This window comes from Oncorhynchus mykiss, chromosome 10, assembly GCF_057628025.1.
Source record: "Oncorhynchus mykiss isolate SJ-2025 chromosome 10, ASM5762802v1, whole genome shotgun sequence".
In the NCBI taxonomy this organism is placed as follows: Eukaryota; Metazoa; Chordata; class Actinopteri; order Salmoniformes; family Salmonidae; genus Oncorhynchus; species Oncorhynchus mykiss.
This window is the reverse complement of record NC_143031.1, coordinates 33683776-33709420: the sequence shown is the minus strand read 5'-3', so window position 1 is coordinate 33709420 and position 25645 is coordinate 33683776. Positions and strand designations below refer to the sequence as shown.

The following is a 25645-nucleotide window of genomic DNA, read 5'->3' as shown; positions in this document are numbered from 1 at the left end:
GAAGAAAAACAATGTATTCCCATGTGCCATTCTCACCAGAAATGATTTAACAGCTGCAGAAAATTATAATACTTTATTTTTGGAAAAATATTGCGTTTCATTGGTACATTGGTAAAACAATTGCTAGAATAAAGGAGAGCTTTCAAAAAACTGTCAGTAAGCTGCTAACTCTCAAATCACTTTAACAAAATGTTTAATAATACCATAAATCTGAGATACAGTAGAAAAATGCTTTAAACCCTCATTTAATATCTCCCTCTTCCACATGCACCTCTGAAAATGTACTGTACACCCACACACCGTAATGTTGACATTGCACATTGTGCTAAAAACAAAGCCTAGCCTACTGCAATGATTTCACAGGTCCTATGACAGGATGACTCACGAGACTTGAGGAATAACTGTAAAGGCTTGGGATACATCATCAACAATTACAAACCAGCACCCAAGCCAACTCAGGAAATGCCTGTTCTGCCTTTGGTGTACAGTAGATAGCCACTGGGCACAGACATCAGTTCAACATCTAGTTTTGATTTACATTTGGTTGAGTTGTCAACTAATGTGAATTTAACGTGAAATCAACATTGTCATTGGATGTATGTTAAAGGTTGATTCACCGTCATCACAGATTTTTTGGGGGTTGAAATTATGTGCAAATAGTGGGTTAATGCATAACTGCAATGCCAGCCACATAGGCTACTGATATTGAATGCAGTGTGAAAGCAAAGAGGAGTGCTCTTGTCCTACGTAAAGGGCATTTCGCATGAGACAATTGTTGCATGGATCCACATCGATCATTTTTCTGAAAGGCCCTGAGGAGTGTGTATCTGCTGGTGGCGGTTAGGTCTGAGCCATGGGAGGATGATGGTTCAGTGCTGCTGGCACGTGGATGTCTGTCTCCTCCTTGCTGTTGTCTGAGCAGTCAGAAGGCATGTAGCAGCCAGAGTCTCTGGGGCAGTTCAGGTCAGCTTTAATACTCTCAGTTGGGGACTTGGCTTCCTTGTTTGACTCTCCCTCCTTCTGACCATCACCTGGAATGGAACAGACATGGGGGCTTAGAGAGCTTATAGTGGTCTATTTAAATGTTATGTCCACAAATCTGACATGTTCCCACAATATCAGAGTTGCAGAAATAACTTTTTTCATAGTTTCATTTTTCTCTCAAGAACTGAAATATTATGCCTATTGCAGCTGGTATGTTTTAATTTGAATGTAGGCTGTTGAATCTCTGAGTCTGAGACCTTGTTACTTTTGGTTACTGCAGCTAAAGGTTATTAAGTTCAAAAGATCCAAAGTATTCGCATAAGATTGAAAAACAAGATATATGGGCTGGTGCAACACCCAAACCACAGTTGCTTCTGAAAATTACATTTCCTGTTAGTAGCTTGTCTTGTCTTGCATCACTCAATGTTATGTTTCTTGACTACCACTCAGCCTTTCCTTTCATGTCCTTCTAGCAACTGACTCTAAAGGTATTAGCAGTGTAAGACATCTTCTTTATCTAGCTATGGCCAGGACAAGATGGCTGATATCCTGTAATTTACACACACTGTGTGTAAGTTCACACTTCTTGCAAGTTCACTTCTTGCGGTGATATTACTTTGTTATAATAGACAGTTTGCCAATTTATCAGTATTGTTATAATGGTTTTAAACTGTGATTGGTAACTTTTGTGAGCTGTTTGCTATAACTGTCCTGAATTGTTTATTGTAACTCTTTTGAACCGTGTGTGGTAACTGTCCTGAATGATTGGTTGTGACTGTATTGAACTATGTGTGGTAACTGTCCTATTGTGTTCTCTGTGCTGTAAGTGCTGGCTATCCAGTTATCATTAGCCTCTTTATCTGTGTCCCTGATACCACGGCCCTGATACAGCACTTCCTCCGCTGACGGTATACCCTTCCTTATCTGCTTGATATCTAAAACCAGACCTTTGGCAATCTAAATACAGAACATATGCTTAGAGGGAATTATGATCTCCTCCCCACCTACAGTTTTTGTCAGAACTAGCAGCTCTGGAGCACCTCACCTAAGAGTATGGATTGTTATCTGTTTAAATTGGCAATGTTGATGCCAGAAGGCCCAGGTGTTGTCTTGAGTGCCTTTGCATCCCATCTGGAAATCAAAGTAGAGAAAAGACTGCCCTGACTCACTTTGGGGTTCTTGGAGGCACTCGACGGCAGCCATCAGACGATGTCTGTGTTCAGAATCAGTCACATTGAGTTCCACCAGATGCTGCTCCTTCAGCTCTCTCAGGTCATCTACTGTCTGGTACCCATTAAGGAGCAGGGAGGAGGCATACTCCTACAACACAGAGAAACAATACCAATCGGTAAGCAAGCCATCATGTTACAATAAAAACATCTCAATCCTGTCTGTCATCACTGTGTTGACATCAGAAATGTATGGTTCTCTAAAGATGCAATTTATAGTTTTTTTTAAGAATGCAGGAAACAAGTTTTTTTGAGAGCGATTGTTTGTGACAGCAGGTTTGAGGAAAGAGACAGAAGAGTGTGAGAGAGACAAGGAGAGAGCGAGAGAGACAGTTTACCTCCAAATTGAGGCGCTCTAGGAGTTCCTGTAGCGTTTTGGGCCGGGGTCTCCTGCTCCTCCTGTGTGTCATCTTCTGAGGCGGTTCAGGAACCTTCTCTACTATGAGGTCTACGTAGATGAACTTAAAGTTTCCCACCTTGTTGTTCAGCATGCCTGTCCATATCCCCATAGGAGGCTTGCTGATGATCTCAATCACATCCCCTACCTGAAAGAAGAAATTGGCATTTTACATGAGCAAAGCATGTATTAGGTCTACACAAGCTACTTTGCAAGACATTGGCTCTATCTCAACTGCTTAAAAATCCACGAGGATGTGCTGAAGGACATGTTTGACAATTCAGTCAGGTGGTTCAGTCAGGTAGGTTACCTTAAGTTTGAGTGATTCAGTATCGTAGGGACTGGGGACAAAGTCAGTGTGGACCCGGGCTCTGCCACAGAACTGGCCTGTGTAGGAAAGGGGCAGCTCCTCATCCAGCCTCAGACTGTCTCTGTTACTGGAGCCGTCTGATCCACTGGTAACCCCACCTAGGGCGCAGCACAGTTGGATTGGTAGGAGACAGACATCATGTTAGCTTCAAAACAACCTTTACAAACACAGGGCCGAATGTGTTACGATGAGCATTGTAGGTGTTGTCATACATCATGCTACAGAGTGAGGTAGTTTTTTTACTCCTTAATGCGATGTCTATTCATGAGTGTTGATGCCACAGGAGGTTGGTGGCACCTTAATTGTGGAGGACAGGCCTGTGGTAATAGCTGGAGCGGAATTAGGGGAATGGTATCAAATCCATTAAACACATGTTTGTCAGTTGTTTGATGCCATTCCATTCGCACCGTTCCGGCCATTATTATGAGCCGTCCTCCCCTCAGCAGCCTCCTATGATTGATGCTGGTCTAACAGTAGTCTACTTAACAATTATAATATTAAGTTACAGTATGATGGTTATGGCGGTGAATTAAATATGGACAGTTTAGACTTCTGACTGTGATTATGTTTGTCAGGCATCCTTTGTTGGGTAAATCAAGGTCCAACAACATGCCTTAGCAGATGAGACTACACACTTGATTTTAATCAACTGCAGATTAAACTAAAATTGCATTAGTAAAGAGAGAACTTGTTTAATCCAGTAAGGTGTTGGCTGTGTGCTTACTGGAGGAGCTTTGTCCACTATTGAGACTGTAGAGGCTTTCCAGAGAGTGACTGGACTTTCTGTGTCCTTTTGGAAATGAATGGACGCCGTAAACAACATCCCCTTCTCCTTCTTCATCTCTCTCCGTCTCGTCGCACTACCAGTAAAAAAGCAACAGAACAGGTCATGTTTTTTAATTTTCTTCTTGCCCTCCTTCGCCACTCCTCATCTCCTCTCACAGCATGGCGGTTGAGGAGGAAGGAAAGGAGAAAGCTAAACTAATCAGAGGGCTGGGTGGGGGCAGGGTTCTAAGATGTTCCGTGTGCCAAAACGGCTCAGTATCCCAGGCAGTTTGTGCAAGAACACAGAGGAGCTTCTCTCCTCTCTCTCTGAGTCCTTAATCCACACAGAGCTGCCTTGCCATTTATAACTGAGACTTGACATAGGCAGGAGCTGTGTGTAATCCCCCTATACCTACTCTGACTGTACCTCCCTTGTTCTCTTTGTGAGAGAAGGGTTGTGTCTTTTTAGCTTCGTTGGTTACCAGGTGACGTGTTAATGAGTCTTTGTCCTGTACTGACCAGTGTTTGGACATGTTGGTCACTGGACTAAAAGCCTAACTTGTTCGTCATAATTTATAGTCCTCCTTTCTTTACTTCCTGAGGAGCCATGCACTGTATTCTATTACCACTCTGTGATCACTGTATTATCATTCTATACTATTCACTTCCAAAGTTCCTGTTCTGTTGGTTTTATATTGTTAATTTATGTGGACTTGGTCTTACTGTACATTTCCTACATACCAGCCTATACCTCTGCATTAATTGGAACTACCCATCCCGGATCCGGGAGTATTGTCATCAACTACGCACACTAATTAGCATAGCGCAATGGTCAAAAAATATTACTAGAAAATATTCATATTCATGAAATCACAAGTGAAATATAGTGAAACACAGCTTAGCCTTTTGTTAATCACCTTGTCATCTCAGATTTTGAAATTATGCTTTACAGCCAAAGCAAGACCAGCGTTTGTGTAAGTTTATCGATAGCCTAGCATAGCATTATGTCCAGCTAGCAGCAGGAAGCTTGGTCACGAAAATCAGAAAAGCAATCAAATTAACCGTTTACCTTTGATGATCTTCGGATGTTTTCAATGACGAGACTCCCAGTTAGACAGCAAATGTTCCTTTTGTTCCATAAAGATTATTTTTATACCCAAAATTACTCCATTTGTTTGTCACGTTATGTTCAGAAATCCACCGGAAATAGCGGTCACGACAAATTATATCCATAATATCGACAGAAACATGGCAAACGTTTTTTATAATCAATCCTCAAGGTGTTTTTCAAATATCTATTGATAATATATCAACCGGGACAATTGGCTTTTCAGTAGGAGCGAGAGGAAAAATGACTAACTCTGTCTTTTACGCAAGAATCACTCTGAGAGCCCTCAGCTGGCCACTTACGCAATGTAGTCGTTTACGCTCATTCTTCAACATAAAGGCGTGAAACTACGTCACAATGCTGTAGACACCTCAGGGAATACGTAGAAAAGGGAATCTGGTTGATATCCCTTTCAGTGGCCAATAGGGGTGCATAGGAACACAACGGTTTCAAAACATGAGTCACTTCCTGATTGGATTTTTCTTAGGCTTTATTTTTTACTTTTAATTGACAATATTTTGACAGTTTTGGAAACAGAGTGTTTTCTATCCTAAGCTTTATGCATATTCTAGCATCTGGTCCTGAGAAATAGGCGGTTTACTTTGGGAACGTTATTTTTCCAAAAATAAAAATAGTGCCCTCTAGTTTCAAGATGTTAAAACATCAGCTTTCTTTTAGTTAAACTTTCATTTCACTTGTTTGGCTTTTATCAGAGGTCTGTGGTACACTGAATGTCAAAAAATACAGTTGAGGTTGGGGGGGTTGTCGGTTTTGTTTGCAATGTATAGAAAAACTGTACAATGATAATTGCAATGTAAAAATTGAAGTGCAATATTGATTTTGTTTTAATAGATGTTACCTTAACTAAATTTAAGGCCCAGTCTATCCTGTCTCAGGTGCCAGACATATTATGGACAGAGTATGCTATCTACGGTGGACTGATAGACAGTGCCAGCCCAGTTCTCTTCTCTCCTTCTCTATTGGCCAATGTATTTTATAATTTTGGAGAAATTGTAAAGTTTGTTTTGTTTTTAAACCTTACAATAGGGGTAAAATATAAATATTTCTGAGATCTGTGTGTATTAGCAGTAGTGATTGGGATGGTCTTCCTATTGGGAAGAAAGGATCCTAGTTGAAGGAAACAGATATGGAGACTAGTGAAAGTACAAAGTGAATGGTAATATTAGTGGCATTCAGATCGCACTCTAATAATGCAATATCTTTAAAAAAGTTAATGTTTCAATACAAGGTCACATGACGAACAGAGGGATTGAGCCTTGGGACTAATATTATATTAGAGGCTGTCATCTGGTGTTTTGGTTAGAGAAAAGCTTCCTGTGGACAAATAGGTAAGCCACCGGTGAAAATAAGTAGTACTGTAACGGCCATTGTTGGTGGAAGAAGAGGAGGACTAATGCGCAGCGTGGTAAGTGTCCATATTGATCATTTATTATCATGAACACAAAACAAATTAATGAGAAAGAAACGAAACAGTCCTGGACGGTGAATATAAAAAACACTGAACAGAAAATAATCACTCACAATTCAAAGGTGAAACCAGGCTACCTAAGTATGGTTCTCAATCAGGGACAACGATTGACAGCTGCCTCTTGCCTGGTATGGTTCTTAATCAAACACAGAAATCACAAATTATAGAAAAAAGAACAGACTGCCCACCCCAACTCACGCGCTGACCATACTAAAACAAAGACAAAACAAAGGAACTAAGGTCAGAACGTGACAAGTACTCACTGAATTCAAACAGGCTGTAAGCAACATATTGGGACATTTGGGACAGAGGTACAAATATTTGAATAAGAGACGTTTTTGACCATTTCCAATTATTTTTAATCAATTCTATAGTTTGGGTGAAAGCAGTGATTTAACCTCTCTGGGATTTGTGGGACGGTAGCGTCCCACCTCACCAACAGCCAGTGAAAGTGCATGGCGCCAAATTCAAAACAACAATCTCAGAATTACCATTCCTCAAGCATACAAGTATTTTCCACCATTTTAAAGATACAATTCTCGTTAATCCAACCACAGTGTCTGATTTCAAAAAGGCTTTACAGCGAAAGCACCACAAACGATTATGTTAGGTCACCACCAAGTCACAGAAAAACATACAGCCATTTTTACAGAAACCTATACTTCCTGGTTGGATTTTTCTCAGGTTTTTGCCTGCCATATGAGTTCTGTTATACTCACAGACATCATTCAAACAGTTTTAGAATCTTCAGAGTGTTTTCTATCCAATACTACTAATAATATGCATATATTAGCATCTGGGACAGAGTAGCAGGCAGTTTACTCTGGGCACCTTATTCATCCAAGCTACTCAATACTTCCCCCCGTCACCAAGAAACAACAGGTAAAAATCTGAAAATAACAAGAGAGGGGCTCTGGGGTTGTTTTCTACAGAAGGTGCCTATTCTGCTTAAAATTATTCAAACTAAAAAATAAAGAAAAGAAAACACAGTTGATCTGTTTGCCACAACGTGCTTCGTCTCACTCACCATTTCCTCTGACAGGGCTTTAGCGTACTGCCTGCCCATCCTCTTCCTCATCGTCAGTGAGATGGCCTTCATCTTCTTGCCTATACCTCCTGATCTGGTCTGGTCACTATTAACCTGCTCCCCCTCTGCAGACTGCACACATATCAACATACACTTGTTGTTACATAGTTGAAATGCTTAAACTACGATACAGCAACATAATTTAAAAAGATGAAATAAAGGAAAAATAAATACAAATCTACTAATGTTGAAACAATTAGGGCTGGGACAATAACCGTACTGTGTAACCGCCGATTATGGATGAAGACCAATCAACCCCCCCTCCAAAAACAGATGTCATAACCATTTGAAACCATCGTTTTTTTTTGTGGAACAATCTGAAGACAGGACAGCCAGGCATTCATGCGGTTGAATCTGTTTCTGCGGTAACATGAACTCTTTACAATGCGATAAAACTTTGTTGCTCCTTGCTGACAAAAGCAAGGTGTTGTAGCAAACAAGTCTTTGGTTGCCTAGGCAAAGCCCCCTTCACTTCAGCAGCAGCACCCATGGAAATAGAATGAATAGAATGGGATTGGAATTTGACTGGTAAACTCATGGTTACATTCGCAATGGCTGCCTGGTATTGTGATGCTATAATTTCCATGGTAATGTAAACTCAGCAAAAAAAAGAAACGCCCATTTTTCAGGACCCTGTCTCTCAAAGATAATTTGTGAAAATCCAAATAACTTTACAGATCTTCATTGTCACAGTTATGAAAACTTAGGACACTAAAGAGGCCTTTCTACTGACTCTGAAAAACACCAATAGAAAGATGCCCAGGGTCCCTGCTCATTTGCGTGAACGTACCTTAGGCATGCTGCAAGGAGGCATGACGACTGCAGATGTGGCCAGGGCAATAAATTGCAATGTTTCGTACTGTGAGGCGCCTAAAACAGCGCTACAGGGAGACAGGATGGACAGCTGATCGTCCTCGCAGTGGCTGACCACGTGTAACAACAACTGGAATGTTCAATTAATTTATGTGGCTCATGCAATGGAATGTATTTTTATTATACAACGGGTGGATCTAATCCTGGATGATGATTGTTTAAAAAATTATTCCACAACTTACCACCAGCTATGACATTAAAATGCCCATTTACTCTGTTCCATCTCACTGCGCAATTCACTGTCTCATCAACCCTGCCAGGCAATTTATAAACTAGATCTCCACTATAAAAAGCATCTAGACATTATCTCCCATTTATTTTAGACTAGCATTTGGTTTTCAACAGGGAGATTTGTATTAACCTTGCTGTATGCCTCAACATGCAACATTGTTTACATTTTGAAATTCGATCTTCAGCTGTCCCATAGTAATGAAGGTGTAGGGAGTTTGGGACGAGACAGACAGTAGGACAGCTTTTCTCAGCTAGTCGAACTCATGAATCAGCTGGCATAATTTTTATGGATATATAAAAATAAATGTCAATAGAAAACAGGTGAAACTAAATGAAATGCAGCTGGTTTGCAGTCTTTCCAGCTTCAGTTTGAAGTGATTGTGTTAGCTGTGTTTGTTGGCTAGCTCTTCTGAACAACAGTGTCTTGATGAGAGAGCACATTTTCTATGCAGGCGAAATCGCGCATTATTACCTCATTTTTGTGGCTGTATCCAAATAAATAACACTAGATAACAGCTTAAACAAATGCAGCTACTTTGCTGTTATTCTGGATGCACTTTTTGACATGACTGTAAGTTAGCCGTAGTTGGCTACCTAGCTAGCAAGGGATAAGAACGTTACCAGCCAGTGTGGCAATGGAACATTCAGAACGAACGACTGGGTCACGTCTATATATACAAAACAAAAAGACTGAACGACTGGGTCACGTCCTGGGTCACGTCTATATATACAAAACAAAAAGACTGAACGACTGGGTCACGTCTATATATACAAAACAAAAAGACTGAACGACTGGGTCACGTCTATATATACAAAACAAAAAGCCTGAACGACTGGGTCACGTCTATATATACAAAACAAAAAGACTGAACGACTGGGTCACGTCTATATATACAAAACAAAAAGCCTGAACGACTGGGTCACGTCTATATATACAAAACAAAAAGACTGAACGACTGGGTCACGTCTATATATACAAAACAAAAAGACTGAAGACTGGGTCACGTCTATATATACAAAACAAAAAGACTGAACGACTGGGTCACGTCTATATATACAAAACAAAAAGACTGAACGACTGGGTCACGTCTATATATACAAAACAAAAAGACTGAACAACTGGGTCACGTCTATATATACAAAACAAAAAGACTGAACGACTGGGTCACGTCTATATATACAAAACAAAAAGACTGAACGACTGGGTCACGTCCTGGGTCACGTCTATATATACAAAACAAAAAGACTGAACAACTGGGTCACGTCTATATATACAAAACAAAAAGACTGAACGACTGGGTCACGTCTATATATACAAAACAAAAAGACTGAACGACTGGGTCACGTCCTGGGTCACGTCTATATATACAAAACAAAAAGACTGAACGACTGGGTCACGTCTATATATACAAAACAAAAAGACTGAACGACTGGGTCACGTCTATATATACAAAACAAAAAGACTGAACAACTGGGTCACATCTATATACACAAAACAAAAAGACTGAACGACTGGGTCACGTCTATATCTACAAAACAAAAAGACTGAACGACTGGGTCACGTCTATATATACAAAACAAAAAGACTGAACGACTGGGTCACATCTATATACACAAAACAAAAAGACTGAACGACTCGGTCACGTCTATATCTACAAAACAAAAAGACTGAACGACTGGGTCACGTCTATATATACAAAACAAAAAGACTGAACGACTGGGTCACGTCTATATATACAAAACAAAAAGACTGAACGACTGGGTCACGTCTATATATACAAAACAAAAAGACTGAACGACTGGGTCACGTCCTGGGTCACGTCTATATATACAAAACAAAAAGACTGAACGACTGGGTCACGTCTATATATACAAAACAAAAAGACTGAACGACTGGGTCACATCTATATACACAAAACAAAAAGACTGAACGACTCGGTCACGTCTATATCTACAAAACAAAAAGACTGAACGACTGGGTCACGTCTATATATACAAAACAAAAAGACTGAAGACTGGGTCACGTCTATATATACAAAACAAAAAGACTGAACGACTGGGTCACGTCCTGGGTCACGTCTATATATACAAAACAAAAAGACTGAACGACTGGGTCACGTCTATATATACAAAACAAAAAGACTGAACGACTGGGTCACATCTATATACACAAAACAAAAAGACTGAACGACTCGGTCACGTCTATATCTACAAAACAAAAAGACTGAACGACTGGGTCACGTCTATATATACAAAACAAAAAGACTGAAGACTGGGTCACGTCTATATATACAAAACAAAAAGACTGAACGACTGGGTCACGTCTATATATACAAAACAAAAAGACTGAAGACTGGGTCACGTCTATATATACAAAACAAAAAGACTGAACGACTGGGTCACGTCTATATATACAAAACAAAAAGACTGAACGACTGGGTCACATCTATATATACAAAACAAAAAGACTGAAGACTGGGTCACGTCTATATATACAAAACAAAAAGACTGAACGACTGGGTCACGTCTATATATACAAAACAAAAAGACTGAACGACTCGGTCACGTCTATATCTACAAAACAAAAAGACTGAACGACTCGGTCACGTCTATATATACAAAACAAAAAGACTGAACGACTGGGTCACGTCTATATATACAAAACAAAAAGACTGAACGACTGGGTCACGTCTATATATACAAAACAAAAAGACTGAACAACTGGGTCACGTCTATATATACAAAACAAAAAGACTGAACGACTGGGTCACGTCTATATATACAAAACAAAAAGACTGAACAACTGGGTCACGTCTATATATACAAAACAAAAAGACTGAACGACTGGGTCACGTCTATATATACAAAACAAAAAGACTGAACGACTGGGTCACGTCTATATATACAAAACAAAAAGACTGAACGACTGGGTCACGTCTATATATACAAAACAAAAAGACTGAACGACTGGGTCACGTCTATATATACAAAACAAAAAGACTGAACGACTGGGTCACGTCTATATATACAAAACAAAAAGACTGAACGACTGGGTCACGTCTATATCTACAAAACAAAAAGACTGAACGACTGGGTCACGTCTATATATACAAAACAAAAAGCCTGAACGACTGGGTCACGTCTATATATACAAAACAAAAAGACTGAACGACTGGGTCGCGTCCATAGATACAGAACAAAAATACTTATCTACTCTGTCAACCGAACCAATAGAACGAACGACCAGTCGGCTTGGGTAGCAACCTTAGATTTATGTCGGGACTATGTCTTGTGGGAGGATGAAATAGTATGAATAAATTCATCAAAATAATGTTTTTTATGAAAATATGTGAATCATTATTTGGATATGTTGATATAACTCATTGTATAAAAGTGATAATGCCCTCGAAGCCGGTGTTTGATGGATATATTGGCACGGTTTGCCAACACCCGTGCCAATATATCCACCAAACACCGGCTTTTCGGGCATTATCACCTAAGTAATGTCAGTTGAGTTTAATAAAAAAAATCATTGCACATATTGATGGGTTCACTTCCTGCTATGACTTACTGCTTTCTTCCTATGGGCAGAGATACTTAGAAAGGCGAAGATATGAATCCCAGTGGCCAATGAATGTAGACACGTATAAACGCCCCACCCAACAGACTGTCGACCAATCGCGTTCATGTTGTGGGAATGAGTTGAGAAACCTGCCTATTTTCTTCGAAAGTACGCAATGTCATGATTTCAAAGCTGTACGATATTACAGAGAATAAGTTAATTATCTCACATCTTGGAAAAGATTTGTAATGTTGTACTTCTTGTTCAAGTAATTCATGCTAATGCTGTTTTTTTTAGTTTAGCGTCCAATTGACTCCCATTCTTGAAGGAGTGATCTCCCTGTCCCAGAATCACCCATAATACACTGTGTGGCCCATTGACGACATATGGGAAACGTACACAATGGGTGTTAATACGATTCGAGTGAGATTCCCCTCTTCTCAAAATTATCTCTGCTATGGGTACGCTTGCAATGGCCCCCAGTCCATCCATTATGCCATCATTGACTTGAATGGGGATGACCGTTCTAGTCATTCTATTTCTATGGCAGCACATGCCATAGATAGGTCATGAGTGGAGGAGAGGAGAAAATGTATTTGTTCATTTTTTTTGCTATTCAAACGGCTATAACGGTGACCACGGTCATTTGGCTGACAAATAACCGTCATCCAAAATTCCATGACCGTCACATCCCTAGAAACAATGAAGAAAGTTTACAGTATCACTTATAAGGAATTACTTGTTGAAGTAGCTGACAAAATCAGACAGATGCTTCACATACCAAAGCACCTCCATTTTCCTCTGGCTTCACTGGGGCTGGTTGGTGTCTGAGTGAGTCAAATCGGCCAAAGCTGGTGGAGCGCTGGGTGAGATGAGAGATTAACTTTACAGATTAAAACGTGTTTGAGATGGTAACAGCAGGACACATGTTGTCTGGCTGTCGTGTTTATGTTGAACTCAAAGCAGCACAATATAAACAAGTAATGTCTGTAGTAGGCCTATACCTTGTAAACCATACATCTAACCTGGCTTTTCCTCTGGTCATGTATTTACATAGTACTGTCTGTATTACCACCAGGCTCCATTAAGGCATTTTATGAGATTTCTCTTAATCTTTTTTGTACTTATTGTGTCTTATGTTGCATTTGACTAAGATTGGATTTGATGATATAACTGCAGGTTCAGTTTGAACTCTACAGATGTATTTTCTAAAGCTACCGAACCAAACCTTGTCTTTGTAGTATTGTTGTTTTGTACTACTACTACTATTGATATCATGAGTATTATGAGTACTTCTGTATGGTAATGGATGAGTATTGAGTGGTGTTCAGCTTCACTACAGCTAATGGAGTTTGTATCAGTTATGGTCGGCTGTTTGCCGTAAAGTGATGTAATGTAAATCTCTTATACTAAATCCAATGTAATACATTGAATATTATAATATTTCATGTCATTCTTGTGCTACAATTTTTTGTGTGTGTTGTATTCCTGTTATATAATAGCGTTATTGTTATGGATTTTATTATTCTAGTACATCCTGCTGTTCGCCCTTAAACCTGTCATCTGCTCATCTGCACTATGCTAATTGAAAGATAATAATCTGCATAAACGTCATAAAAAATGTGACTGTGTGAAAAGCAATGGTCCGTTGTTCACTGGCGGCCCATTAGATTAGTTTTTGTGGTCATTCTGAGGCTCTCATCCAACATCTGTTACATTAAACCCTGGCTCGTGGCCCCGCAATGATCATCTGACCGTTAGTGAACCGTGAACCTTGGCCGGCTGCAGTCACTGTCACCTACTGGGGAAAGCTAATGATTTCTAACAGAAATAATGGTCAAATAGCAAGAGCAACAAATGCTAGTATTGCTTTTATAATGAACTCAAACTTTTGAGTGAATCTTAATTTTCAATATCCTGAGTTACCGCTGTAATACAGCCTAATGTTTGGCAAATATGTTTTAAAACTTTTCCTTTTAAATTACAACAAGTACTTTAAGTTCAAAAATGTTTAAACAAAATGCTCAGCCATATAAAACGTTGTTTTTTGTTATTACAACAGCAAATCGAAAAGCACATTTTATACAAAAAAAAAACGGACTTTTAAATCATCTCACCTTTGGTTTTGTCTTGCTCTTCGTGTCGTTGTTTGAGACATTTGACGGTTTCCTCTGAAGCATAGTGCTGAATCTGAATAACTGCTGGTCAGTTTTTTTGTTGTTGATAAAAAACAACTGTGCTGTTGCTTATTTAACCAATCATCATATCAACAACCTACTGTACTGCAACAGTTGTGCAGAGCAGCTACATTTCCTCTAAGGCAGCCAGGATGTGACTGTCTCTACACAGTCTGTGATGAAAGACATGCATGTGTTGTACTTTTAGGTGGGAGGTGGAAAGTCTGGTCAACAAGCTACAGACACTGAATAATCCTCAGTGCACCCAGAAAGCCTCATTGATGACTGCTTGATTGGGGTTGTAATAATGTGAGTAATTCATTTTTTTGCCATAATTGCAATTTTTTTAAGGTTGAAAGACTTTTCAGACTATGTCACAAACTGTTGTCTTCATAGTTGTTTTGATAGTTCACTGTAACCAGTAAAATGAATTATGAGGAAGTGACCAAGCGACTGGTGAGCACAGGAAGGGGTGAATTACCACAAAGCCTGTATATTGCAGTTTCCGTTCTATTACCTTAATAAGCTTGTTCATTGTTAAATGAATACCAAATAGAAATGTGCCTGTGTAGGGGGAAGTGTTCCCTACAAAGCAATCATTTGGGAAACACCAGTCCCACAGCTTCCCACAATACCTCTGTCAGACCTGTATGTAAGCTCCTTTAAGTGAACCGTATCTTACCGTGGATTCTGAGATGTCCAGATCTGTGATCGAGCGGATGACCCGTTGGTGTGAGAACACTGGCGGCGCCTGTTTGCTGTCCAGTTCCTGGACCAGACTCTCAAAGTGGTCCCAAGCTGTTCCTCGGGGCAGAGTGAAGTCAAAGCCATAGTTCCGGGGCTCGCCTGGGGGCCGGTGACAGGTGTGGTAGGGGACATCCCAGGGTGGAGGGAATTCTGTGAGGCCCCAGTGGTGGTCGTGAACCCCAGTGCTCCAAGGTCCTTCCACAGCTTTCCCATTGGCCTCCTTAGTCTGCTGCTTCTGTGGCGATGGTGGGTCAGTCTTCGAGGACTTCTTCTCTGTCTTCTTCCCCAGCCCGATGCAGGTGATGACGGGACTGTCGTTACTGAACACAGAGTCTGCCAAGTGACCTGGACAAGAAGAGAAATAAAGGACTTTTTAGTCCTATTCATTCATAGATACGTCATTTATTCTTTAAAGAACAATAAAATCATCAGCTTTCAATTGTTAATGAGAGTTGCCCCTATTATTCTAGGGTTTTGTATTCATAGGATTTGTTGTGTTTCAAGCAGGCAGGCAGCTCTGTCTTTGAATTTGGAGCCAAGGTGCATCCATTAGAACTCACAATTGCTGTCAGTCTTTCCATCATCTAGTCCCATCTGGCTTCCCTTCTTCACTTTCACTAGCCTCTGGAACCTCTTCAGCTTTCCCTTAGATTCAGCCATGTCAGCCTCAGCATCCCCAGTCTGCAGCAGAATAATATGAGTAGGCTATCAGTGTCCATAATATCAGTGTGCATTATGTAATGCCTAGTACTCTCAAGTTGTCAAGTGAAAAAAACATGGCATGTCAAGTTGTCTTATTTGTATTTGTCTTTAGTTTTGCACTGGTTATAGAGTCAGCATGAAGATTAAAGTGGAGGAGTGTCTGTGATATGGCCGCCGCCGCAGACACACACCTGACGTCTCCTACCCTCAGTTCACAGCCTACCTCTTCCTCACCCCAACCACCCTGACAATCCTGGCCAGCAGGGCAGTAGGTCTAACTGTACCACATGGTGCCTTCCCAGAGACCTGAGGACGTTGGTTGATCTATTAGTTGTAATTCAACTGGCGGGATGAGGGAATGGATGGACCGGACATTTTTAAACCTCACCAAAATAAAATGCAAAGGTACATTTCACTCAATATTTTTTTTAAATGTAACCTTTATTTAACTAGGCAAGTCAGTTTTAAGAACAAATTCTTATTAAAAATGACAGCATACACCGACCAAACCGGGCCAATTGTGCGCAACCCAATGGGACTCCCAATCACAGCCGGTTGTGATACAGCCTGGATTCGAACCAGGGTGTCTGTAGTGACGCCTCTAGCACTGAGACGCAATGCCTTAGACCGCTGCGCCACTCGGGAGCCCAATAAATACACATATGCCAGCTACAGCAATGGTTTTTGTGCCAAAATCTCAAATAGATAGAACCAAATACAGAAGAACCATATAAACGGACACAACATGTAATAACCCATGTGTGCTCACATTCCCCTTGCCGGTTTGCTGGGTATACTATATGTAGAGAAAGAAGCACAGAGAGGGCTTGCTACATCCTTTCTGGTCTCACAAACAAACATAAAGGCACATGTCCTGACACAGACAAGGATCCGCGTGCCACATCCAGACTAACACACTAACACACACAGACCGATCCGCGTGCCACATCCAGACAAACACACTAACACAGAGAGACCGATCTGTGTGCAGCTCAGGGGCCATGTGGGTGAGGGATTACCATTTCCATGCTCTGCCATCTGCACTGCATTACTAATAATTATCACTGTGCTGCTAAAGTGATTGCTGCCTGCTTGTCCCACAGGAGATTGTGCTAATGCCATAGTGCATTGTTCTTCTCTCAATCTACAATTACTGTGTCGTCTATTGTAGCATACGGTCAGTATTTAGCACTGCATGAAACAAGAGAGTATTTATTGTATTTATTGTGTATATCTTTCAGATAAATACTGAAAATGTATTAAGGTACACCATCAGTACACCACCATACACCATTCAATGGGCACGAGGTCTCTGGCTGCCCCTGCTGACAATAACACTCACCATGTTCTGCTGATGGCTGTCAGGGGGCTCATAGTTTGGGTTCCAGGCCTCGAAGTTCACCCCCTGCATAAACAAAATAACAATACAAGTTTAATGAGTTACTTATATCCTCAATGCTTTTAGTGAAAACCAGGGTTAGGCCTAATGTTCAACATGGCACTACATAAAAGGCTATTTATATATCATGCATTACGTTGGTAAATTCATCTAAATCAGACTTAATCATACTATTTCATGACTGTTCACAAATTGATCTCTATTCCCAAATGTATCTCAACTCACAATAGACCTACTGACTCCCAAACGTGACATGCGTGTGTATTTCTATGTGTGATCACTGAACATTTTGGCAGGATGGAGGAACCAGACACATGCAAACAAACATGGAGCTCTCCAAATAAAATTGGAAATTGACAGAAAAGTCTTAAATGAAATGAAATATTCCAAAACGTATTTCTCACAAGTGTATCGTGGTTTGTGAGCTCTGGAAACGGGTCCGCTCCAAGAATGAGACTAAATAAATGAATGTGATGGGCCTACTGATAATACATTCCGTGAATAATAATAAGTTATCCGAACACTATCGTTCTAGATTATTGAGAAATGGCGGGAATTAACGGTAAATTTAGCGGCAATCGCAGGAATTGATAAACAGATAATTCACCTTTAATAAAACAATTAATGCACCCGAATTGGCGGGAGACAAAGAACACATTTGTGGTAAGAGGATAGGAGCCTAGGGTGGACTTCACCACAACCATCACCAAGTCCTTAAATATTTGCAGCTGTAGTAGGCCTAATGTAGGCTATGGTGCTAATTATCGAGGGACTGTAGGTTGCTTTCTCTGTATTTCAAGATTACTCAAAATGTTTACACAACCAAAAAGCTGTGTCTGGGGAATTCATTAGTAAAATGATCGAGCATTTCAATCAGGAAGTGATTATATCTCAAACAGAAAGTGAAAAACAAGGCCAATACGTTTTAGAGATTTATGTGTGATTGGGAGGGCATTAGAGGGAAGAAAAAGCCTGTCGGAAATTCAAAATGTGACTTTTAGAGAATATTGCATGTGTACCATATATCCCTCACTGATGAAATGAGCAAGGCCAGGTGATTTGAGCTCACCTGTTTGGGTAAATTAAGCCAATGCTGCTCATTTCAGGGGAAAAGTGTTTATCCAGTTGCCTTTGTCATTTGAAAAGTAAAATCCAATATCTCTAATCGAATTTGTGGTATCGTGCTAGCCTACAATTGATCTTTTGTCAAACAGTTGATGAGGTTGATGATGATGATGATGAGGATGATGATGATGATGATATGTATAGTATTACCTGAGTTGTGGGCTCTTTTTCTCTTCTTTCAGAGTTCAGCTGTTCCACTCTGTCCTCTACCGCCAGCACGCTTCTCTGACAAGGACCTTGACCCATCTCTGAGGAACCACAGGCAAGAATGCAAGGTTAGACCACTTTTCTGGTACTCAGTAGGTTGTTGTCAGTACCACACACACACACACACACACACACACACACACACACACACACACACACACACACACACACACACACACACACACACACACACACCACAATCTTGACTTGTTTGGTTGTAGATTTGCAGGTGTAGGGTTACCTACTGTAACTATGCCTCATGAACCAGAATCCAAAGGAAACCGTCTGGGCCATTTGTCTCAGCCTCAGTTAGTTTTTTACAGCCAACAGACACCCACACACACCCCCCCCCCCCACACACACACACACACACACACACACACACACACACACACACACACACACACACACACACACACACACACACACACACACACACACACACACACACACACACACACACACACACACACACACACCACAATCTTGACTTGTTTGGTTGGAGATTTGCAGGTGTAGGGTTACCTACTGTAACTATGCCTCATGAACCAGAATCCAAAGGAAACCGTCTGGGCCATTTGTCTCAGCCTCAGTTAGTTTTTTTACAGCCAACAGACACCCTCTCATTGCTCTCATTCAGCTGTCCCATTCAACATAATCCCTCATCATAAAACACTGCGATAGGTTTTTTCCTTCCTCACTGACTTTGGAAAAGCATGGGGAGCATCAGTAGGTCTGTCTGTATCTGTCATCATTAACTAAATCCTACAAGTCTGTCTCACACACATAGTGTCTTTCTCGGGCCTTAGCAAGCATACCCTAAATGAAACATGGGGTTTATGTTCTTTGGCTGACATATGTTTCTGGCCGTTTACCTTCTTTGTGATTATTCTTGATGTGAACAAAATCTTGCTTCTCTCTGAGTGACTGCCAGTAGACATTAGTGTCTGTCTTATCTGCAATAGAGGGGTCAGGGGAAGAAAACAGAGGCCACTATATTAGTGGCTGCAAGGCTAAGAGGGAGCCAAGTGAAATCAAATAGAGTACAGAAGCCAGTAGGTTACTACGGCCAAGTAGGTTACTAATACTGAGTGCAGCATTGGGTGCACACTATACAGCTCCAAATAAATTGGAGAGCAGGATCAAAGCAAAGTTAGTAAGAAGCCTGTGATTTTACGCTCACTCAAACATGTCTGAGTACGTCAGTGTATTGCAATCATTTTTGTTGTACTAACCTATGGCTTCATTGTCCGATGTTGACGTTGTTGGTACATGTGATCTGAAATGACAAATGAAAATAGATTCCGGTCAATGTTGAGGTTGTCTCTACAAGTTGTCTCCAGCAGAGCATTCACTCAATACGCAGACATTTTGTCAGAATGTTGTTGTTTAACCATATTAGTTAAATGTCACTAACGGTCTATGATGATGACATATTATGGCTCTAACAACACCTCAGGAGAAGTCTGGTGCTGTGGTTGCAATATGAACACATGAAACACACAATACTAACTGGATTTTATCTTTCAACAACAATGAAGTGCTTGATAAGATTTGTCATAACACAACTGTTTGATTCACTCGCAATCAAAAATTACACAAGTCATTTCCACAGTACAATTCTACATTTTGACCCATCTCCTTGCATGCAATAGCATTTTTTTTTTAACAGTTTGGGTCTGTGTCATTCTGTAAACCACTAGCCTAAATAAAAATTCTGGGAAATCCAAATCCAAGGTACTGTATTTCCAACAACATTCTGTGAAATATTTTATCTTACATTTTAGACTTACAATAGGTGAGTACATGCAATAAATGTAAACGAGAAAGAATATTATATATCCCAACTCTTATCCCAATTAATCTAATCCTAATCCCACCCAACTCTCGTGAAATTGCACCTTAACACCTAATACACACCATTGATCTAATATCAGAGTTAAACACAACCACAGGCTAGCTATAGGCTCCATGTTTACAACTGTAAACATGTTTTATGTTCCACCTACGTCAGTAAATGGACTGGGCTTGCCAATTTGTTTGTGGATCTTTGGAGAGAAGTACATCTTTAAGAAAAGAGTTCAATCTTTAATTGTTTACTACAGTAGAATTAAGTGAAGGAGATCAGGTAGACTGCTTGTAATTTGTCAAATATATAGAAAAAGTCTTCAGCTTTCAGTGCGTTTCTGCTTGAATTAACATTACATTACATCCCTAGGAACACCCTTGAACTTCAACCTCTATTGGGTCATTTAAAAAAAATCCAATCCTCGGTCAAACCAGACTATGAACTATGGCCTTGTTCCGATGTGAAAATTATGGAATAGGTGCCCTCTAATGGACTTGAGCAATGGACCAAGGTCCAAACAGACAGCTCCCTGGAGGCTTAGAGAGTGAAGGCCACCATGAAAGGACAGGAACATTAACGGTGGACCTGCTGAGAACTCCTGATTAACTCATCATCTCCTGGAGGTATACAGTAAGCAGCACCCCTTAGTATCCATTTCAGGGGTTAACTAAACCCCTCACTCGTTCTTTAACCAAAGCATTTATTGACTGAAAGCCGTAAACAATACAAACTTCCATACCTTCTCTTCTTCTTTTTCAAATGGGATTTGTGAGCCTCGGACAGCTCCTGGGAAGAAAATAAATGTAATGTAACACTGCATTGAACTGGCACACATAATGTATTGCACAAGTAGGCCATCTCCAAATACCCTGATTAAACTTAGAGATTGATATAGGCTTACACAGAAAAGTTGGTCTTCAGGCACCCATCCAATGACCTGAAGTTTCAGCAGCAGATTGCAGTCACAGGTCACCAGCAATGTCTGACTGGTTTGTTATTGTTGGAGACTAACGTCAGTGTGTTGGAAGCTGTTGGCCTGATATGAGGTCTACTTTAGGTCCTGCTTTATCTGGATAGTCACCTATAGATTATCTACAGTGCCTTGCGAAAGTTTTCGGCCCCCTTGAACTTTGCGACCTTTTGCCACATTTCAGGCTTCAAACATAAAGATATAAAACTGTATTTTTTTGTGAAGAATCAACAACAAGTGGGACACAATCATGAAGTGGAACGACATTTATTGGATATTTCAAACTTTTTTAACAAATCAAAAACTGAAAAATTGGGCGTGCAAAATTATTCAGCCCCCTTAAGTTAATACTTTGTACCTTTTGCTGCGATTACAGCTGTAAGTCGCTTGGGGTATGTCTCTATCAGATTGCACATTGAGAGACTGAAATGTTTTCCCATTCCTCCTTGCAAAACAGCTCGAGCTCAGTGAGGTTGGATGAAGAGCATTTGTGAACAGCAGTTTTCAGTTCTTTCCACAGATTCTCGATTGGATTCGGGTCTGGACTTTGACTTGGCCATTCTAACACCTGGATATGTTTATTTTTGAACCATTCCATTGTAGATTTTGCTTTATGTTTTGGATCATTGTCTTGTTGGAAGACAAATCTCCGTCCCAGTCTCAGGTCTTTTGCAGACTCCATCAGGTTTTCTTCCAGAATGGTCCTGTATTTGGCTCCATCCATCTTCCCATCAATTTTAACCATCTTCCCTGTCCCTGCTGAAGAAAAGCAGGCCCAAACCATGATGCCACCACCATGTTTGACAGGGTGGATGGTGTGTTCAGGGTGATGAGCTGTGTTGCTTTTACGCCAAACATAACATTTTGCATTATTGCCAAAAAGTTCAATTTTGGTTTCATCTGACCAGAGCACCTTCTTCCACATGTTTGGTGTGTCTCCCAGGTGGCTTGTGGCAAACTTTAAACAACACTTTTTATGGATATCTTTAAGAAATGGCTTTCTTCTTGCCACTCTTCCATAAAGGCCAGATTTGTGCAATATACGACTGATTGTTGTCCTATGGACAGAGTCTCCCACCTCAGCTGTAGATCTCTGCAGTTCATCCAGAGTGATCATGGGCCTCTTGGCTGCATCTCTGATCAGTCTTCTCCTTGTATGAGCTGAAAGTTTAGAGGGACGGCCAGGTCTTGGTAGATTTGCAGTGGTCTGATACTCCTTCCATTTCAATATTATCGCTTGCACAGTGCTCCTTGGGATGTTTAAAGCTTGGGAAATCTTTTTGTATCCAAATCCGGCTTTAAACTTCTTCACAACAGTATCTCGGACCTGCCTGGTGTGTTCCTTGTTCTTCATGATGCTCTCTGCGCTTTTGACGGACCTCTGAGACTATCACAGTGCAGGTGCATTTATACGGAGACTTGATTACACACAGGTGGATTGTATTTATCATCATTAGTCATTTAGGTCAACATTGGATCATTCAGAGATCCTCACTGAACTTCTGGAGAGAGTTTGCTGCACTGAAAGTAAAGGGGCTGAATAATTTTGCACGCCCAATTTTTCAGTTTTTGATTTGTTAAAAAAGTTTGAAATATCCAATAAATGTCCTTCCACTTCATGATTGTGTCCCACTTGTTGTTGATTCTTCACAAAAAAATACAGTTTTATATCTTTATGTTTGAAGCCTGAAATGTGGCAAAAGGTCGCAAAGTTCAAGGGTGCCGAATACTTTCGCAAGGCACTGTATATATGCTCAATCTAGAAACTGCAACAGTGTTGATGTGCAACAATTTTCTAGGGTTAGGGAGTACATTAGTTAGTGTATTGATATTTTGTTAAATATTTGGTAGAACTCACTGTGGGTATACATGGATCTGAGCCTCTCCACTTAGCCCTGTCCCTCAGAGCAGGGCTGCTATGTCGGCTGTTGTGTCGACTGGGAACTCTACAACTGTGTTCTTGGATGACTGGGTGTTTGTTGAGAGCAGGCTCATACAGGCTGTCCGTCGAGCCCTCCTAGACCAGAGGAAAGAGAGCAACATGATCAGGGACAGGAAAGACATAAAACAGTATAAACACACTGAATGCTGTGGTTTACAGCAGGGATTCTTAAACTTTTGGGAGTCGAGGACGTCTTTTGTGATAGCAAATTCATCATGGACCCCCTCATAGGTTTACTATGACTTCGGCAGTGCATGACCGAACAAACCAAGATTCGGGCCTTGGGAAGTAATATTTTAAAGGCCCACCTCTTTGCATCAGAGAGAGATTTTGCAGAGAGACTTTTTGTTGTTTCATATTTAAAGATTATATCCTGCGATTCTACACATTTTGCCATGAGACAGGGAGATCATTTTGCCATTTTAAAGCTTAAATTACAGTGTATTTATGTAAAACAGAAAGTAAATTAAACTGTTTGGGGTAACACAAGAAGTATTAAGTTGAAAAATGTATAATGGAGTACTATGGATACCAATATCCCTGTGAGCCTCCCAGGCCCATGTTGCACAGGGTTACGAAGATACATTATAGATTAATTATATTTCATTATGTTGTATTGTATTGTATTGTCTTACACCCTCTAATTTTTTTTCCACAGATCCCTTGCGCAGAATTCGTTATATCTGTTGTTAGTGATATTAATGTAAAAAAATATATAATGTTCATTTTTTTGTTGCCAAGTTCCGTGACTTGTTACTGTGGTTGTCATAAGCATGATGATGATGAAAACAGTCAAATCTTTAAGTTGCAGTGCCACACTTTTTCTTTCTGATCTTAACACACCATTTCACCAAGTTCACTGTCTAGTTGCAAGTTCTATACGTGTTATTTAGATAGGAATGACATGCTGGATTCTTCCAATCAGGGGGAATGCGGTTAGCCAGGTCAGGTTAGGAGACTTGATAAAATACATCTGATTATAGTATGACACACAGTAAGACACAGTCCTTCTGACCTTTGACCCTTGAGTGTGTTTGAGCACTGCTCTAGTACTATAATTTTTGTATTCATATTCGGGGTTGGTTAGTCTCGGAAACCCCTAAAGTCTGTTATGAATCCCTATGGTGTGCTAAACCAACCTAGTTACCTGTGTCTTAAATCCTACCTTAGGTTACAGTCAGACCTGAAGTGTACATAACATGCCAACAACAAATGAAGTAGCTGCATTGACACTTTACACAGTGAGCATGGGGGATTAAATGTTGACTCTGGGGTGATTACTTTGGCCTAATCCATGAATAGGACATGTTCCTCTCTACATAACCTAGTGAGCCGTGATCTGTTCTATGGAGCTCCATGTCGACCACATTCACCCAGTAATCCCAAACAGGCTAAAAATATTTATGCAAAAAACATGAACTTTTTCTTATTTTTAAAGGTATTTTAAATTTGACATCTAATGTCCATTCTATAAAAACAAGTCATGCTTTTTTCTTTTTCTTAAATGTGGGCTATTGTCACAGGTTGCTAACCAGTTTTTGGAGACTCATCCAGGATGTGTATGGGGGAAATGGACTCTCTAACTGTGTCCTAACCACTTTCATAACCCCCCTATGTCAACAGTATTCAAATAATACTATTTTAAACTTTTCTTCAAAGTTCAAGTTACATTACAAAGGAAATGTTAAGTTCTTGACTCTTTGTCAACCTCTATAAAAGTATGTATTTGAAGAGAAACCTACTTTGTCAAAGAAACATTGTATTTTAGGACCAATTAATAAAACATTTGCCGCTTCATCAATTCAGAACATTTAATCCTCCTATTAAAATGATCTGTCAGCTCTAAAACCAGACGTGACCAACAACTACAATACACAAATGTCTTTTGATAACTTTCTAAAGCATAGTACAACTGAAAGCTCAATCTCCTTTATGTCTCCTTCTGAGAGAGTCCATGTCAGATCCCTGTCAACAGCAATAACATCTCTGTGCTACCTATCCTTTCCCTGACTGAGCAATCTGCCAGATTATGAGAGGGACTGGACAGGGAACGCTGAGACAAGACAGTCTGTCCTGGCGATGTGGTCAATTCCATTTGAATTCATTCAATTCAGGAAGTAAACATCCACAACCCTGTCTGAGATGTAAGAGTTTTTGAGACACCAAAAAAATCATACAAAATACAAGGAAGAGAAGGTTCATTAAAGCAAGCGTGTGTCTTACCAGAGAGAAGCAGAATAGGTTCATATTTCAGATGCTGTGCCTCTCTCCACCTCTGGCCACAGACAATGGAAAACAGTAGAGACAAGCTGACTGCTGGGGACTCCAGAACACACACATGCACACACACACCCACAAACACACACCCCTATATACACATGCCCAAACACACAGCTCCTGCGCTCCGCAGGCTGTCTACAGCCCTGCGGCTT

General features: G+C 40.4%; 1 protein-coding gene across 4 annotated transcripts; it reads right to left on the bottom strand.

The window, feature by feature from the left end:
- Nucleotides 1-58: 58 nt before the first annotated feature.
- Nucleotides 59-25645, bottom strand: samsn1b (SAM domain, SH3 domain and nuclear localisation signals 1b). Of its 4 annotated transcripts, XM_090186389.1 has the most exons (17): nucleotides 25437-25645; nucleotides 23130-23288; nucleotides 21203-21337; nucleotides 21041-21087; nucleotides 19688-19731; nucleotides 19328-19408; nucleotides 18396-18493; nucleotides 17064-17126; nucleotides 15580-15700; nucleotides 14955-15364; nucleotides 12877-12957; nucleotides 7370-7501; nucleotides 3705-3840; nucleotides 2921-3078; nucleotides 2552-2758; nucleotides 2154-2304; nucleotides 59-1031 (listed from the first exon to the last, which is right to left on the bottom strand). In XM_090186389.1, exons 7-17 carry the CDS (start codon nucleotides 18489-18491, stop codon nucleotides 841-843), a joined length of 1746 nt encoding a protein of 581 aa, XP_090042515.1. In that variant the 5' UTR covers nucleotides 18492-18493; nucleotides 19328-19408; nucleotides 19688-19731; nucleotides 21041-21087; nucleotides 21203-21337; nucleotides 23130-23288; nucleotides 25437-25645; the 3' UTR covers nucleotides 59-840. The 4 variants fall into 4 exon arrangements, with proteins under 4 accessions (XP_090042515.1, XP_021473796.2, XP_021473797.2 ...); XM_021618121.3 differs by lacking the exon at nucleotides 21203-21337; XM_021618122.3 differs by lacking the exons at nucleotides 12877-12957; nucleotides 21203-21337.

Bases quoted from the DNA above. Each gene is read 5' to 3' on its own strand.
- samsn1b (XM_021618121.3), bottom strand. From the start codon at position 25,460: ATGAACCTATTCTGCTTCTCTCTG. The intron at 7,502-12,876 runs GTATGTGAAGCA...ATATGTGTGCAG, and splicing joins AGGAAAATGGAGGTGCTTTG to TCTGCAGAGGGGGAGCAGGT. The intron at 3,841-7,369 runs GTGAGTGAGACG...TTTTACTGGTAG, and splicing joins AAGCCCTGTCAGAGGAAATG to TGCGACGAGACGGAGAGAGA.